This window comes from Aethina tumida, chromosome 2, assembly GCF_024364675.1.
Source record: "Aethina tumida isolate Nest 87 chromosome 2, icAetTumi1.1, whole genome shotgun sequence".
Lineage (NCBI taxonomy): Eukaryota > Metazoa > Arthropoda > Insecta > Coleoptera > Nitidulidae > Aethina > Aethina tumida.
In genome coordinates, this window is record NC_065436.1 from 23,827,004 (window position 1) to 23,842,142 (window position 15,139).

The window sequence follows — 15,139 nt, forward strand, 5'->3', positions numbered from 1 at the left end:
TATTTGTATTAAATTTTTAATTTCTTTTATTATTTATATTACATATTAGATATATAACTGAATATTTATTAAAAACTTATAAAAATTAGTAGTCGGTATGTTGATCCCGTTTGTGACGTTTTGCTTTAGGGATATTAATCGACTCAAATTCTGCTTTTCATTTGCCAGTCATTGTTGAGTGAATATTTATAAAGTAAAGTTTTTATTGTGAAAGATGACTCAAATGGATGCTGAACGTGAAAAAGCGCTTCAAGACTACAGAAAGAAGCTGCTAGAGCATAAAGAGGTGGAGTCCCGCTTAAAAGAAAGTAAGTAAACACGAAATAACCTAACATAAATAAACGGTAAGTTTTGTTGAATTGTTATAATAATAATTTTTTTTAGTGCGGGAGCAACTTAAAGATCTAACCAAGCAGTATGATAAGTCAGAAAATGATTTGAAAGCTTTGCAGAGCATGGGCCAAATTGTTGGAGAGGTGCTTAAGCAGCTCACAGAAGAAAAATGTATGTGAAGTAAGTTTTCCAAATAAAATACGCTAATTTAAAATGTTATAGTCATTGTAAAAGCCACAAACGGCCCCCGTTACGTAGTGGGATGTCGGAGGCAATTGGACAAAGCAAAATTGAAAGCAGGAACTCGAGTAGCCTTAGACATGACCACATTAACAATTATGAGATATTTACCAAGGGAAGTCGATCCCCTAGTATACAATATGAGCCATGAAGATCCTGGAGATGTAACTTACTCTGCTATTGGTGGATTGTCTGAGCAAATTCGCGAACTTCGTGAAGTCATTGAACTTCCATTGCTTAATCCTGAATTGTTCATGAGGGTTGGCATTACACCTCCCAAAGGTAATACAAAAATTTAATGTTTAACAAATCTGTACATGACTTTGCATCATCCTTTGTTTAATAAAAATGTTCTGTGGATTGTACTAAAGGAGTTGTTTCCAGGCTGTTTGCTATATGGCCCCCCTGGAACTGGTAAAACTTTGTTGGCCAGAGCTGTGGCTTCACAGCTGGATGCTAATTTCTTGAAGGTAGTATCTAGTGCTATAGTTGACAAATACATTGGCGAGTCTGCTAGACTTATTAGAGAAATGTTCAATTATGCCAAAGATCACCAGCCATGTATCATATTTATGGATGAAATTGATGCCATTGGTAAGAAATAGTAAATTTAAGTTCCAATCATTTGATTTATATCATAAACAATTCAGGTGGTAGAAGATTCTCTGAGGGTACATCCGCCGATCGTGAGATCCAGCGTACTCTGATGGAACTGTTGAATCAAATGGATGGATTTGACTCTCTTGGACAGGTGAAAATGATTATGGCTACAAACAGACCTGATACTTTGGATCCTGCCCTGCTGCGTCCCGGTCGTCTTGACAGAAAAATCGAAATTCCACTTCCTAATGAACAAGCTAGATTGGAGATCCTTAAAATCCATGCTGGTCCAATTGCCAAACTTGGAGATATTGATTATGAAGCTATTGTAAAACTTTCAGATACCTTTAACGGCGCTGATTTAAGGTATTTATACATACATAATAATTTTTATTTTAATACCAACTAATTATTTTCCAGGAATGTATGCACAGAAGCTGGACTTTTTGCCATTAGATCAGAAAGGGAATTTGTAGTTCAAGAAGATTTTATGAAAGCTGTAAGGAAGGTCTCAGATAATAAGAAGTTAGAGAGCAAATTGGACTATAAACCTGTATAATTTAAATTATTTAAGTTTTCAATATTTACATACCTTTTAAGTTCAATATATTTCTTAACACTCTCTTAAATATTTTATTCAATTAAAAAATTACCCTTATACACAATGATTTACCTTTATTAAATACTAATAATTATATAATATTGGAAGCACTGATCTAAAGCCAAGTTGGCGGAGTGCGAAATGGGTCTGATGCAATTTCATCAATAATTGGATATATTATTTCATCTCTTGTAAAAGCAGTACTATCAGTATCTGGACTAATTGTATCAATTATTTCATTTAAAATTGACCTTACTATCTCAGATTCTGGAGCTGAAATATAATAATTTTCAGTGATTAGATAAGAGAAATTTACTTATTCCCCATTAGAGATAAAATTTGCTATAAACTTACTAGATCTATCAATTTTAGGTAACTTTTCTGTGCAAGTATAAAGTTCATCATGGACAGCTCTAAGATTTGTTTTCTGTTTGAGTATTATATTGTTTCGTACAATCTCTTTGTTTGCTTCGGATAATAAGAAATGGTGTACCATATCGGCCACGATTTCATTTTCGCCTTCTATTGACGATGACCTGTGAAAATGATAGGAGGAAGGATAATTAAAAAATGATCATCAAAACTAAATATAACATTACATATTGTACAGTTCTTCTGTTTCTTCATCGATCTTTTTCGCGATACTGGTAACATAAGCAGCAGCCTCTTCCCTAGAAGCGAAATCCATTCCTTCCGCTATTATGTCTTGCAGATACATATCAACAGTATCTTGATGCACTTTTATAATTTGTTTGAACATTTCATCATGTTCACGACGGCGTCGCAGTTCTCGCTGTCTTCTGCCCGCTTCGCCAGCTTCTCGCGTATGCAAGTCTCGCTCCAAACTCAAACAAAGGGCGTGGGCCTTTCGTTTGACTAACAGCCGTCGAAGTTCCTTGTTCAAGAAATCTAAGAGTGTACCCACACAACTGCCTTGCAAACGATCAAGAATTTCTTTCACTTGTTCATACTAGGAATATAATTTTTATTAACTTAAGACACGTGTCGTTTAAAATTATTAAAACTGATTTTTGTTAAAATTTTCAATCCTTCTAACACATTGAACATTTATTTTATAAACTTTGTATCTTTATTGACGCAAAATAATTATTGCAGAAGACAATTTTACTTACCTTTCTTTCGTGGATAAATTGTTTTCTTTCTTGACCTAGGGCACCTAATTTTCGCTCAAGTTTTTCTTCCTTTTGTGCTTGAAGAAGCCCCTCGGATTCTCTTAAGGTTTCTATTAATTTGCGACATCTATCACGACCTTCATATATCTAATCAGAGGAAAAAATGTTTTTCTGTATTAAATCTGTACAATTAGTAATATTTTAAATATACTTTTTTAAAAAATGAAATAGGGTATGATTAATAGTTAAAATAAAATTTATTGCTTTAATACTGTATTTAAATCCTTTCCAATTACAATCAATTACCAAAACTTGTGTGGCCCTTCCTCTTATAATACTTTGTACTTTCACTACTGCTTGATATTGTGTTTCTACTTCTTCTTCGACGCCCTGTGCTTCAGAAGTGTACTGTAGTTGTTTCTCAACCTCCAGCCGTTTTAACAACGAGCAGGCTGTTGGTGGTTCTTTCATACGCATTGCTGGAATTCAAGTTTTTCCGGAATAAGTATGAAAGTTTATGAGCTTATACTTTCTTTTTACTCTTTAGTTCTTCGTGTAACTGTTTCAATACCGGTGTTGTCCATTTCGTCTCTCTCATACAAATATGACGAATTGGTACTCTGTCATCGATTTCCCTTTCTGTGATTTTGGTCGCCTTATCCAACCACGTGGGCAATGTTTCAATGTTTTCAACACCTAATAAAATATGCTATTATCACACAAATATTTTTTTGAAATAAGTGTAAAAATCGATTTTGTAACGTACCAATAAACTGTGGTTTGTATTTCTTGTTTTTCTCATCAATGACCATATGCCAACGTTTGGGATGTTCACCATGCCTCATCATGGGTGCATATATTTCAGATTTATAATCCACGTGTTCGTCAATGATGTCGGCTTTACGATATTTGTTGCTGACTCCACGTGAGGCAACTTCCAGTTTTCTCAATGCTAAAATTGTGATAACATTTTCATTTTTGTTAATCTATTAAATAAAGTATACCTCTTTGTCCCTGTTTTTTAATTGCTGCTATTTTTTTATCTCTTTCTGCTAATGTGCGATCCACAATGCTTTTCATTTTCTTTTCGGCTCTCTTGGTCCTATTTTCATGGAGCTCCTCCAACATATTTTCTAGCAATTCCATCCTCATGTCTTGGATATATTGAATTTCCTACAACGTAATGGAGACAGTTATTTGTTATTTATGAATGTTAAAAGATTGTTATATGAATGGTTTTGGGGCAATCAATTGCTACATATCGTATTGCCAATTCGGATGGTTGACATCTTCAGTGGTTTATGAGATCGGGTCCAGTTCTGAAATAAATAAAATAACCATTACCTGTTCCCTAAAAGCCCACTCGTCCATTTCTAACGCTTCCATATAATCTCTTAGTTTTGTCATAGCAGATTCATCAGCAAGATTTGGTCTTATTGCTTTCTCCCATGCCACTTTCATTCTAGCCCTTTCTATTAGTTCGATTTCATGTTTACCAGCGGGCAAGCCAGCACCTAGAGATAGACAAAATTCAAATTTAAACTAAAATATTTCCTAATTACTAACCCCATTTTAGAAAGTTCAAAAGCAACACTTCAGGTGATCCTTCCCCAATAACTTTATAGGGAGGCTCCCAAGGGATTGTTTGCACTTCAGCATCTGTATATAATGTGTTGGTTGTTTTGTTGAGAGTTTTATGCCCATCTGATTGTTTCGCCACCTGTATATATTGATTGCTTTATAACTAATATAACTAATATGGCATATTGTAATTACCATTCTAATATTAAAGGTTGCAAGTGTTCGGTAGGGTAACAAATCCTTTGGTGGAAAATTCAAAACATTGATTTTAAAAAATTTCATTCTATCTGGTCCTAATACATTGGACGCGTCGTTTACTAAATTATCAGGCATATTCGTCTTACGCTGTGACATAGAGAATTCTTTTACGGGCACGCTTGATATTCTTAACAGCTGTTGCCTAGGGTGGCTCGGGATGTCGGAGAACATATTTGGAAATATTGGACATATTTGCTGTAAAAACAATATTTTTTCAGTAACGATTTGGGCATAATTAAAAATGTGGAATTTTGATTATTCTCAACACTCACAAATTTTGCTGTGGTAATTTTAGCCCGCACCGCCTCTTTGTAATGATCTATTGGACCAGAAACTGAAAAAATGGGATCTGAAAAAAACAAATGGTTAAAAATATTTTAGATATTATCAAATTAACTTAAACCTAAACTAAATAATGTTAAAATATTAATTTTTAATAGTTATAACTAGAAATTGTATTTTTAAAATGAGGTAATAAAACTATTTTAAGTTTGAAAATTATTCCCTTTTAATAAACAATTATGAGACTATTTAAAAAGGTATAAATTATTAATTTATATTTCAAATATTGTAATAAAATAAATATCACATAATAAATCAAAAATTAATTCTTCATATATATTTTAAAACGTATACTTCATACTAAATATAATATTAACTTTTTATTATAAACATATACTTTTTTATTATAAATTAATTACTTACCGTACATATAATCAAATGGTCTATATGGAAAACAATGAGTCCCCATTTTTAATTAGTTTATTTTAATTGACTTTTGGTTTTAGTTATTGTTATTGTATGAATCAATTTGTCAGAAACGTTGAAGTTTGTTAAATCAATAACCATGGAAAAATCATTAACGAAATACTGCAAAAACATAGATAAATATTAAATAGATCACGATATTTTAATAACAGTTTAAACGATACTGATTTAATAATAAAATAATATAAAAAAGTAAATATAGCTATTATGTATCTTTTGCAATAAAAATGTAATTATTAATAAAACAATTTATAGTATTTTATATAAAATCATACTCAAATGATTTAAAATGGGTCTACTTTAATTATATTTATTTGTGTATCTAGGCATTCTGATTCTTAAAGCTTCGGATTTGCAACTCGCAATCCTGCCTTTATACTCTTCCGGAACTCTGGAAAAGGTGTCAAATAGTGATAGATGACCAAGGAGAACATACAATATATTAAATTGCTGATTTATGTTAAATTTTTTAGTCTTTAAATTAAATAAAGTTTGTTCTTTTTTATTTTTTACGAGAATTTACTTTACATCGTTTTTTCAATATCTCTAACTGTTGAATAACTTTATTAGATGATATAAAACATTTACCTTTTTTTAAAAAAAATTATTCGTTTTTTTTTAATTACTTTCACCATTTTCTAAAAAGTCCAGGGCTCACTTCATAAAATATTTATACAAGAAAAACAATATTTACCTTTATTTTTTATAAAATAATCTATTTACAAGTAATTTACATAGGAAAATATGGTAAGTATTGTATACTTATAGTTATTTCAAGCCACTCCCATGTATATATTTACATATATTTTTAATAATCATGTTCATACAATAAAAAACAACAGGTTGGTATAATACTTCCTTTCATTTAAAGTTAGTAAAAAAAGATAAATTTGTTTGAGCAAGTATATAAAATATTTAAATAATGTGCGATTTGATTCGGATCACTTCAGAACTTCAATACTCTAAGAGTTAAACGCTTCATTTTATAAAGTTTTACAGATTTAACTGAAGCATTACATATGTTAACCATTTAAATTAATTTAAAGCTGTATACTAATTTTCTAATCAGTTTCTCAATATTCTATGATAATTGTTTTAAACAGAAAACGCCTCTGTTAAAGTCTAAATCAATAAAATTATAAAAATAGCATTTCACTGTGTGATATGTTGGGCAAAATATAAAATTTCCTAACCAACTATAATAAATGATATGTTCAAACTTTAATATGGTGATATAACCACTATAAATTTTTAAATGATAATTATTAACAAAAACATTTGTTTCTTGTTTCAACGATTATCATAGATATTGTTTAATATAATATATATGTTCTATTTTAACACTGTTCGATTTTATTCTATAAAACACTTTGATGTTTTACAGAGATGAAAAAATACATTACATTAGATTGTCTGTTGTGGTATGTGTATGAGTACTAAAATATTTTACCAGTTCCATACCTACACGCAACACGTAATTACATTTATTTAGATCTATTTGTTTATTTCGTAACTAAAATAAATATTACAAACATCATTATAACAAAACGACGGTACAAAATGTATTTTACATACGTCATGTGCAATACAAATGACTTATTTAAATCAGGAGTTGTTAAAGATTTGCTATTTAAGTTTTAATGAATTAAGTCTCTCTTATTCATTTTTATATCAGCATAGCGTACATGGAAAAATAAGTAGATATAGATTACTTTAAGTTTTTGTTAATTATAACCTATTTACTGAAACATTCTTGCTTTCCTTGTTAGAAATATACCATCACCGCGTTTGCCTAAATATTCAGGCCAGCTTTGGTATTCCGAGGGTAGAAAATTCGCACACGTCTCTTTTTTGACATCCAGTTTCCCACATTCGCATTCAATATTCATCCTATACACAGTCATTTGACCTAATCTTAGCTGGTGTAAACGATCAAAGAATGGAATTTTTTTAATAAATTTGCTTTGCTCTGACCGACATGCTGTGGTGATTATTTCCCTTTGTTCTTCCAGTGTGGTTTTAATTGAATCATCTGCAAAAACAAATAGTAATTGATTATTATTATAAACTTATGTTCCAAAATGAATTAATTGGGTCATTCAATATCATTGGGTCTAGAAGAACAATCAAATGTCGACTTATGAACAAAAAAGAATATTTAAACAAGACTAAAAATTTGCACAAAAATGTATTAATTATCTTCCAGAATTTTGGCTATGACAACTTTGTTCTGAATCCAAAATCAGATGGAGGAAGAGTTTTGGTTTTATTAGTAAAATGGACCGTTTCATTTTACATGAGCTTATATTGGTTGAGAAATTTACCTTGGGCAACTTTTTGCATCTTCTCCTTTATACATTCTTCCAGATCATCCTTTAGCATAGCTTTTTCTGATTGCTCTTCTGGCATCCAGTAGATTATAAATATAACATCTATAGAAGTTAAAGTCGAATTGCTCGTCGTGTTGAGAGGGTTTAAAACTGCACCTAAAAGTGAATTTAATTAATAAAATTCCTTCCACACTAAACAACAATCGTACCAACTGAGCTAATCTTCCTTATTCTATTAACTAATGTTGAAACTTCGCGTTTTCCTCTCCAGGCGTTGTTTTCTCTTTCCTCGATTTCCTTTTCAGATTCAAGATCCCATAAATGTAACGACATATTTTGCATTGCCTTTTTTTCTTCGTTAATAATACGTTTGATCTCTTTATTCTCCTTGATCTTGTCGCGGTGGGAATTGATATCTCTTTGTTCGAATTTCGATTTCTTCAATCTCCTCTCTTCGTTTTTAATGTATGTGTCTCTCAAAATATCGGTTGGAAGATTGTTAAGATCAGTCAGCAAACGATTTCCTGAATTTTTAATGTTCAGATAACTATAAATGCCATGTTTTTTATCAGACAAATTTTTCTTTTTGGATTTACTTTCTTGTGTGCCCGCCGAATTTACTTTCTTCTCCTTGCTTCTGGGATCGCGGTTGGATTGTGGTATATTTGAATTAAGGAGAACATTGTTTTCTTGAGTGTACGGATTTGGTTCTTGCATGTAAAAGTTTGGATTATCAATTTCGTCTTCGTTATAAACATTCACCAAACCAGAGTCTTCCAACTCATCGTTATAATATTTCGGGTCGTCTTGAAACTGAAAATGACCAAACAAAAAAATGATGAATATTATATAATTAGGAGACACACCTGTTCGTTTGGTAGTATGTATTCTTTGAGTTTTCCGTTTCTATTTTCCTTGTGTCTAAAACTTCCAATCTTTTTTACGTCACTGGGTCTCGTTTCACCGTTGTTGTTGTATTGTTCGTCTATTTCAGATTGGCCCTGGTGCAAAGCTGAATAATCTCTGATATGTTTCAGTACCGACTTTGTGTTGTTGAATTCGAAATTGGATCTGTTCACTGTAAACAAAATAAAACTTAGTATGAAATTCATTTTCTGGGCTGTCAGTAATACCGGAATTGTAAACGAGGACGCCTGGAGGTTGATGAAACTGATTCAAGGCGTTTAAGTGGAAGTTGCAAATCGGTGAATTTTCCTTACTACTTTCTGAAAGACCTTCATACTTCTGACATTCTGACGTCCAAAAGAGGTAAGTATCAAATCCATATCCTTCAGCACTCAATAAAACTCCATTCATTTGGGTTATAACACTATTTCCTATCGGCTTGTATATGCTTTTACCGTTCTTTCCGTCCAAAATAAAGGTCTAAAATAAATAAACAACAGTATTTTCTTTGCCATTCTGTCCATGTTATATTACCTGGGTGTAATTCTTTCCAAAAATACTATCAAAACTTTGATAGATTACCAAAAAGTCAGGCACTTCATCAGCATTAAAATATCCAGGGATTGGAGTAAAATACGTCTCCCCGCCTTGAACAGTAAAATTCCAAATTTGGAAAAATGTGGCTCCATTAATTGCTACGACCGTTGAATTGTACATGGCTGTCACTATGTCTTGAATTTTATCACCGGTTATATCTACTAATACCGATTGTGTCAAGAGCCCTTTGGCATGATCTTGATACAATGTGGTTGCATTTTCCTTAAATAATTTATTAAGTTCCTAGTACAAAAGAAGAAGTAAGGAAGATTGAACTTACCAAATTACCAGAAACAAAATCTTCAATAGGAGCTGCAGTCAAGTTACCAGAAGTAGTTGGGCTTCCAGTGCCAATGAGAACGTACGTTTTATTGTCGTTTCTTGTTAATAGCTGCGGCATATAAAATGATTTGGCCCCATTTGGTGTTTTGACTATGTTTATTTTTTCTCCATTTTTGCCTGATAAAAGGATAATTGATCCTTCTTTGTTCGCTGTAATTTAAATATATTAGCCTTCATTAAACTATTTCAAATATTATAAGTACCTTCTAATGATGAAAAAGATGTTAAAATATCTGATATATTATCGTTATTCTGGTCAGGAATAAAATTCGCTACAAGCACATCAATTGTTCCGGCGTTTATTTGCCATATTGCCGAGCCATTTCTTGAATTTATTATCGTGATTGTCTGGAAATATGAATAATAATTATAAATATAAATAGAAATACACTGCACACCTTTTGAAGTGGATAATCTGAATTACTTCAAAAATCAAAACACCAATGGCATCTCATACATAATTAACACAAAATTATTTCAATAACAAAACATTTAAATCAGTAATAAAACTAATATCACCAAATTTCTTGGGAAATTAATTTGTTTTTGATTGCTTGTTCTATGAATGACTTTTACACTACTCAAAATTAATAAACAAATAAATCCTTGAACCACAGCTTGCCATTCTTCTCCAAGGGTATTAGCTACCTCCTCCAAATTTTGAGGCTGATGGTTTCAAGTGTGAATTTGTTTTTGAAGAAAGCTAACTCCACAGAAAAAAGTTTTCTTTGAAGCATGTTATTTGCTAAAGAGCAAGTTAAGAATGAACCGAATAAAATGTGTTCAAATCCTCAAAATGTGATTTTGGAAATCAAAATGTTTACAAGAAATGGAACGTTTTTTATTTTTATGTCCGTTAATATAAGAAGTAAAATAAATTTAATATTCTGACCGACTGAAGCTGCAAATGTTCAAATAATGTAATTGATCAAAATAAAACAGTTTGAAAATATTTTTAAATCTAGGAAATTCAAATTATCCCCTTTAAAAGACGGGTAGCGTAAATTAATAGGCTTTTATTTTTATACTTACCCCGTCAGACCCCACAGCCAAACAATCGTTAAAGCTATCACCGTTTATGTCAGCTGTGCAGTGTAAATGGAAAATTGTGTCATTCAACCAATGCCTCCAGAGAATATCCCCATTGAGACCGTTCAAAGCTATCACACCTCCGTCACATGGAGAAGGAACGCCCAAAAATATCGGGCAAAACGTGTCTGTTCCTATTACATTATAATTATCACCTAAAATTAACAATTCAGAAAATTTGTAACGTGAAATTATCAAAATTTACCCGTCCCAAAACCAAAAATAATATCCTGAAACCCATCGTTATTTACATCTAAAAGTCGAACTGGCGATTCGGTAGTTAACTTGGGCAAATTCACAGACCAAACGTCTCTCACTTTTAAATTATTACAAGGCATTAATTTTGGAATCAAGGACTCATCACCGTCCCTCGATCTTTTTATTATCCAGTCACGCAGTCGATCCAACGGTAATGGAATTATCGACACTAATACTACCACTAATACTATCAGACCTAGAAAATTATTATACTAATGTGGATTACTGTACATCCAAACCTAAGCTTACCTATCAATATGCTTAACGCCAAGAAAACGTAACAGCAAGGTTTACAAAATGCTCTACAAGGGGGCTTATTTCTAAGCCTTGAGGAGATGTCGGGTTTGGGTTTTCTACGAGGTGCCATCAACGGCCGTTTAACATTAAGTTCTTCAGCCAGCTAAAATTAATAGCTATTAATAAAGGAGTCTTTCTATATTAGAAAATTTAGGAATATTTCAAAGGGATTATCCAGGGGACCTACATTTCAAACAAACATACGTGACGTATCAAAGTGGTGGAAATACTAATTATTGGTTACTGTTACTCTATTTTTATTATTAATTTCATATTAGCAGTAAAACATTAATTTCCGGCAAATAATAATAAAATGTGTGCCCACATAAAAGCACATGTTAAAGAACATGTGTTTTAAATAAACACCTAACTTACTTTGTACCCATTCTTGCCATCCCTAATAAAAACTTCGTCTTCGACATCACTCAAATCATCCTCATCGAGTGAAATACTTTCCCTCACCTCAGATCCGAGATGCATACCAGGGTAAGTTGTCACCTTCATTTTATCGTTATATACTAAAACATATTGACAATTGTTGAATTTATATTATGCCTATCAGTTTATAATTTGATCAATATAATAGACTTACTTAATTTTCCTTAATAAGTATAAACGATTTGAAACACTGTTGATTATTTAATAAATATTATTTTAATATATCAATAAACTAATCTTCTTCTGGTTTACAAACATATGGTTGTGGATGTACAGTGGCACATCTTGTTTTCCACCATTGCACAGGTCCAATTTTATTGATTTTTGTTCTAATCCGCGAAAACTGTTTGAATATGAATTTTCACTTCAACATATTCGATTTCCGGTTGTACGAAACTCATTGTGGGTTTTGTGGGAAAGGATATAAAACAATTTATCATACTTTGGGTTATCAACGGATGCAACAGTGTTTGTTACTTACATTTTTCTTTTAATTAGCATTATTTTTTTTTAATTGGGATTGTTTTTATATCTGAAATATTAATTTTTAATAAGATTATTTTAAACATTTTTATTTTCAAATCGAATATAAATTTTCAATATTGTTAGACATTAATATTTCTATAAATAGTAAAAAAATAGAAATGTAATTATAATTATGTTATTTAATATTATTAATTAATATTTTTCGACCACCTCAATAATTCAGCTTTTAATTTTTGTCAATACACTTTATTTATCAGATTTAATTGAATAAATTTTAAATATATATTTTAATATTTGTGTATTAAACTAAAAAGTCAATGTTTTTTGTTGATTAAAAGATATTTTAAAGAATGTTATAATATTTATAAAAGCGAAAATTATTTTTTTCAGTACTTCGTATAAGATTCTGCACTGTTTCTAGTAAAATATAAATATTTTTTTGCATTCTTTTCTAGAAGTATTTATCGTCAAATACTTTCAGAGAATATTCGGCAAGTACTTCTATAGAATAGAAATATTTATTTGCCGTTCTTAGTACCATCTGTCAAAAAAATTGTAAATTAAAAAAAATTGTATTATATCCGTATATTTATTAACGGAGCCTTCTATGCGAGTTAGTTCAGAGATGATTAAAAATAAAACAAAGTTATTTATTCAAACTGAAAGAGAATACCTAAAATACATAAAATAATAATTATTTTAAAAGATATTTAATCATTTAATTTTGACATATTAATTTATTATATGTGTATAATTTAATATGTAAATATTGATATATTAATTACACTGTTAATACAGTTACTTAAAACTTGATTAATAATGCTCAATACATTTTTTTTAATACACAAAATATGCAGTCCCAAATTTAATTTTAAATAAATTATCAATTAAATAAAGTTAAAGTTATAATTTATTAAACATATAATATAACAAGGTAACTTAAATATTATTAAACATATAATATAACGAGGTAACTTAATTGTATTAAAATTTCTTGAATTTCTAAAATTAGTCAATTAAGTATTAAATTGTTACATATTAATAATAGGAATTTGAAATTTCCCGCTACATTAATCTCGAACGATTCAAACGACATATCGCCATTATTTCTCATAAAATGGACTAAACAAAAAGTCCTGAAAGAAAACCAACATAGTTGGGCCTCAGTTATCTGTGATTAGTTACAAAATTAAAAAAAAAACTTATGGGATTACCAACATGAGTACGTTAATTGGTATTTCCCATTGTTTGGGTTGGTGTTACGTGTTTTGACACCTCAAAAATTATTGTTTGGTAACCCGTTCAAAATGTAAATAATAATGGGAACGTTTTAGATACTTAAGAAGTGCAAATTAGTGTGATAAATTGTCAGTAGAACAGTGAAACCATTTAACCCAAAATGAATCCAGTTTATGATTTTATTCAGAGAAATAGAGTCCTGGCCAAAATTGAAAAGGCTCATTCTGTCAGAGCACCAAATCTAGCATTGGTTGATTTCGATTTAACTAACTTTCCTGATATTTTACTGCATTGTCATGAGCTGCACTCCCTTAAAATTGGCCACAATAAACTGACACAGTTACCCACCAACTTTGGGAACCTCAAAAATATCCAGCACTTATCTCTGGAATACAACAGGCTAAATAAATTTCCGGAAGTATTGAAAGATTTACATCAACTCAAGACATTAAATATTAGTAATAACCCTGTACAAGATTTAACTAGTATCATTGGAAGTTTAAGCTCACTTGAAGTTCTATGGTGTAACAACTGTTGCTTGAGAACATTTCCACCTGAAATAGGTCATTTAAATAAACTTGACACATTGGGAGCAAGGCATAATAAGATATTTAGTTTGCCTGATGACGTATGTAATTTAGAAAATTTGAGGTAGGTATATATATATCACAGTATTTGTACCAATCGAAAGATTATTCATTAATAATTTTTAGGTGGTTAACATTAGAGAATAACAAGTTGTCCACACTTCCTACAGACTTTGGAAAATTGCAAATGCTCATACACTTGAATCTCAACAAAAACAATTTTAGCCATCTTTGTATTTGTTTCACCCAGATGAAGAGTCTCAAGTATCTACATATGCAAAGCAATGAGTTGTTCTCAATACATGAAACATTTTTGCCCAGATTAACTCACATAAAAATTAATCTTTTAAAGAACCCTTTGACTTCAATTGATGAAGGTATTGATACGGTAAGTAATATTTGGTCATTTAAAAATATGTGACAATAACATTCTAAACATTGCAGATGTTTCCCAATTTAATTTTACCTGGAAAGGAAAGACGTATGACGGAAGACGTTTCATCAGATTCAGATTCTTCGTCTGATGATTGGGAACATAGCATAGACAGTTCTGATTTGAATTACTCAGCAACTGAATCAGATAGTGATGATGAAGAAATACTTGTGGAAATACCAAAATTGTCAAAATATCTTGTTACATTTTAAAAATTAAGTCATATGTGTATATAATTTTTGTATATAAAAAACAGTTGTTCAAATCTGTAAATTTGAATTTTATTACATTGATATTTTATTTAAATTATGTATTCTGAAAATTTAAAACCTAGTAAATCTCTATTTGTTTAGTTCAAAAAAATAATAATGAAATAGAGAGAACTAGTTCATTATGCTTCAGCAGTATTTTAATTATTTTATTTCACATTAGGTGTTTTTTTTGTAAATATATTTTTAAAATATAACATATTAGTTTTATTAATATTATTACCCTTAAAAAATAATTATAAATAATGTTAGTATCAAACTGAGAATAGCACACATTTCTATCTTAATGTTAATTTGGAAACGCACACCTCCAATTAAATGCAATTAAAATATTTTTTATTTAAAATAATTATA

General features: G+C 30.4%; 4 protein-coding genes across 4 annotated transcripts; 2 read left to right on the top strand and 2 right to left on the bottom strand.

Annotated features, from left to right (window-relative positions):
• The first annotated feature begins 143 nt into the window (after positions 1-143).
• Positions 144-1,795, top strand: LOC109595520 (26S proteasome regulatory subunit 10B). The gene is made up of 6 exons (XM_049963204.1): positions 144-308; positions 385-504; positions 556-855; positions 958-1,167; positions 1,224-1,539; positions 1,594-1,795. The coding sequence occupies exons 1-6, from the start codon at positions 215-217 to the stop codon at positions 1,730-1,732; spliced, it is 1,179 nt and encodes a 392-aa protein (XP_049819161.1). The 5' UTR covers positions 144-214; the 3' UTR covers positions 1,733-1,795.
• A 20-nt stretch (positions 1,796-1,815) lies between these two features.
• Positions 1,816-5,579, bottom strand: LOC109595519 (cilia- and flagella-associated protein 91-like). The gene is made up of 13 exons (XM_020010892.2): positions 5,452-5,579; positions 5,019-5,095; positions 4,684-4,941; positions 4,474-4,627; positions 4,252-4,421; positions 3,912-4,080; positions 3,674-3,859; positions 3,448-3,603; positions 3,214-3,386; positions 2,908-3,054; positions 2,374-2,744; positions 2,129-2,310; positions 1,816-2,047 (listed from the first exon to the last, which is right to left on the bottom strand). The coding sequence occupies exons 1-13, from the start codon at positions 5,495-5,497 to the stop codon at positions 1,890-1,892; spliced, it is 2,247 nt and encodes a 748-aa protein (XP_019866451.2). The 5' UTR covers positions 5,498-5,579; the 3' UTR covers positions 1,816-1,889.
• A 621-nt stretch (positions 5,580-6,200) lies between these two features.
• Positions 6,201-12,185, bottom strand: LOC109595528 (uncharacterized). Its single transcript, XM_020010904.2, has 13 exons — positions 11,926-12,185; positions 11,709-11,851; positions 11,286-11,436; positions 10,984-11,232; positions 10,722-10,933; positions 9,893-10,037; positions 9,628-9,839; positions 9,285-9,569; positions 8,978-9,230; positions 8,711-8,922; positions 8,054-8,657; positions 7,839-8,000; positions 6,201-7,546 (listed from the first exon to the last, which is right to left on the bottom strand). Exons 2-13 carry the CDS (start codon positions 11,835-11,837, stop codon positions 7,254-7,256), a joined length of 2,907 nt encoding a protein of 968 aa, XP_019866463.2. The 5' UTR covers positions 11,838-11,851; positions 11,926-12,185; the 3' UTR covers positions 6,201-7,253.
• Positions 12,186-13,423: 1,238 nt separating this feature from the next.
• LOC109595538 (leucine-rich repeat protein SHOC-2) lies at positions 13,424-14,789 on the top strand. The gene is made up of 3 exons (XM_020010915.2): positions 13,424-14,147; positions 14,210-14,471; positions 14,528-14,789. The coding sequence occupies exons 1-3, from the start codon at positions 13,657-13,659 to the stop codon at positions 14,726-14,728; spliced, it is 954 nt and encodes a 317-aa protein (XP_019866474.1). The 5' UTR covers positions 13,424-13,656; the 3' UTR covers positions 14,729-14,789.
• The last annotated feature ends 350 nt before the right edge of the window (positions 14,790-15,139 follow it).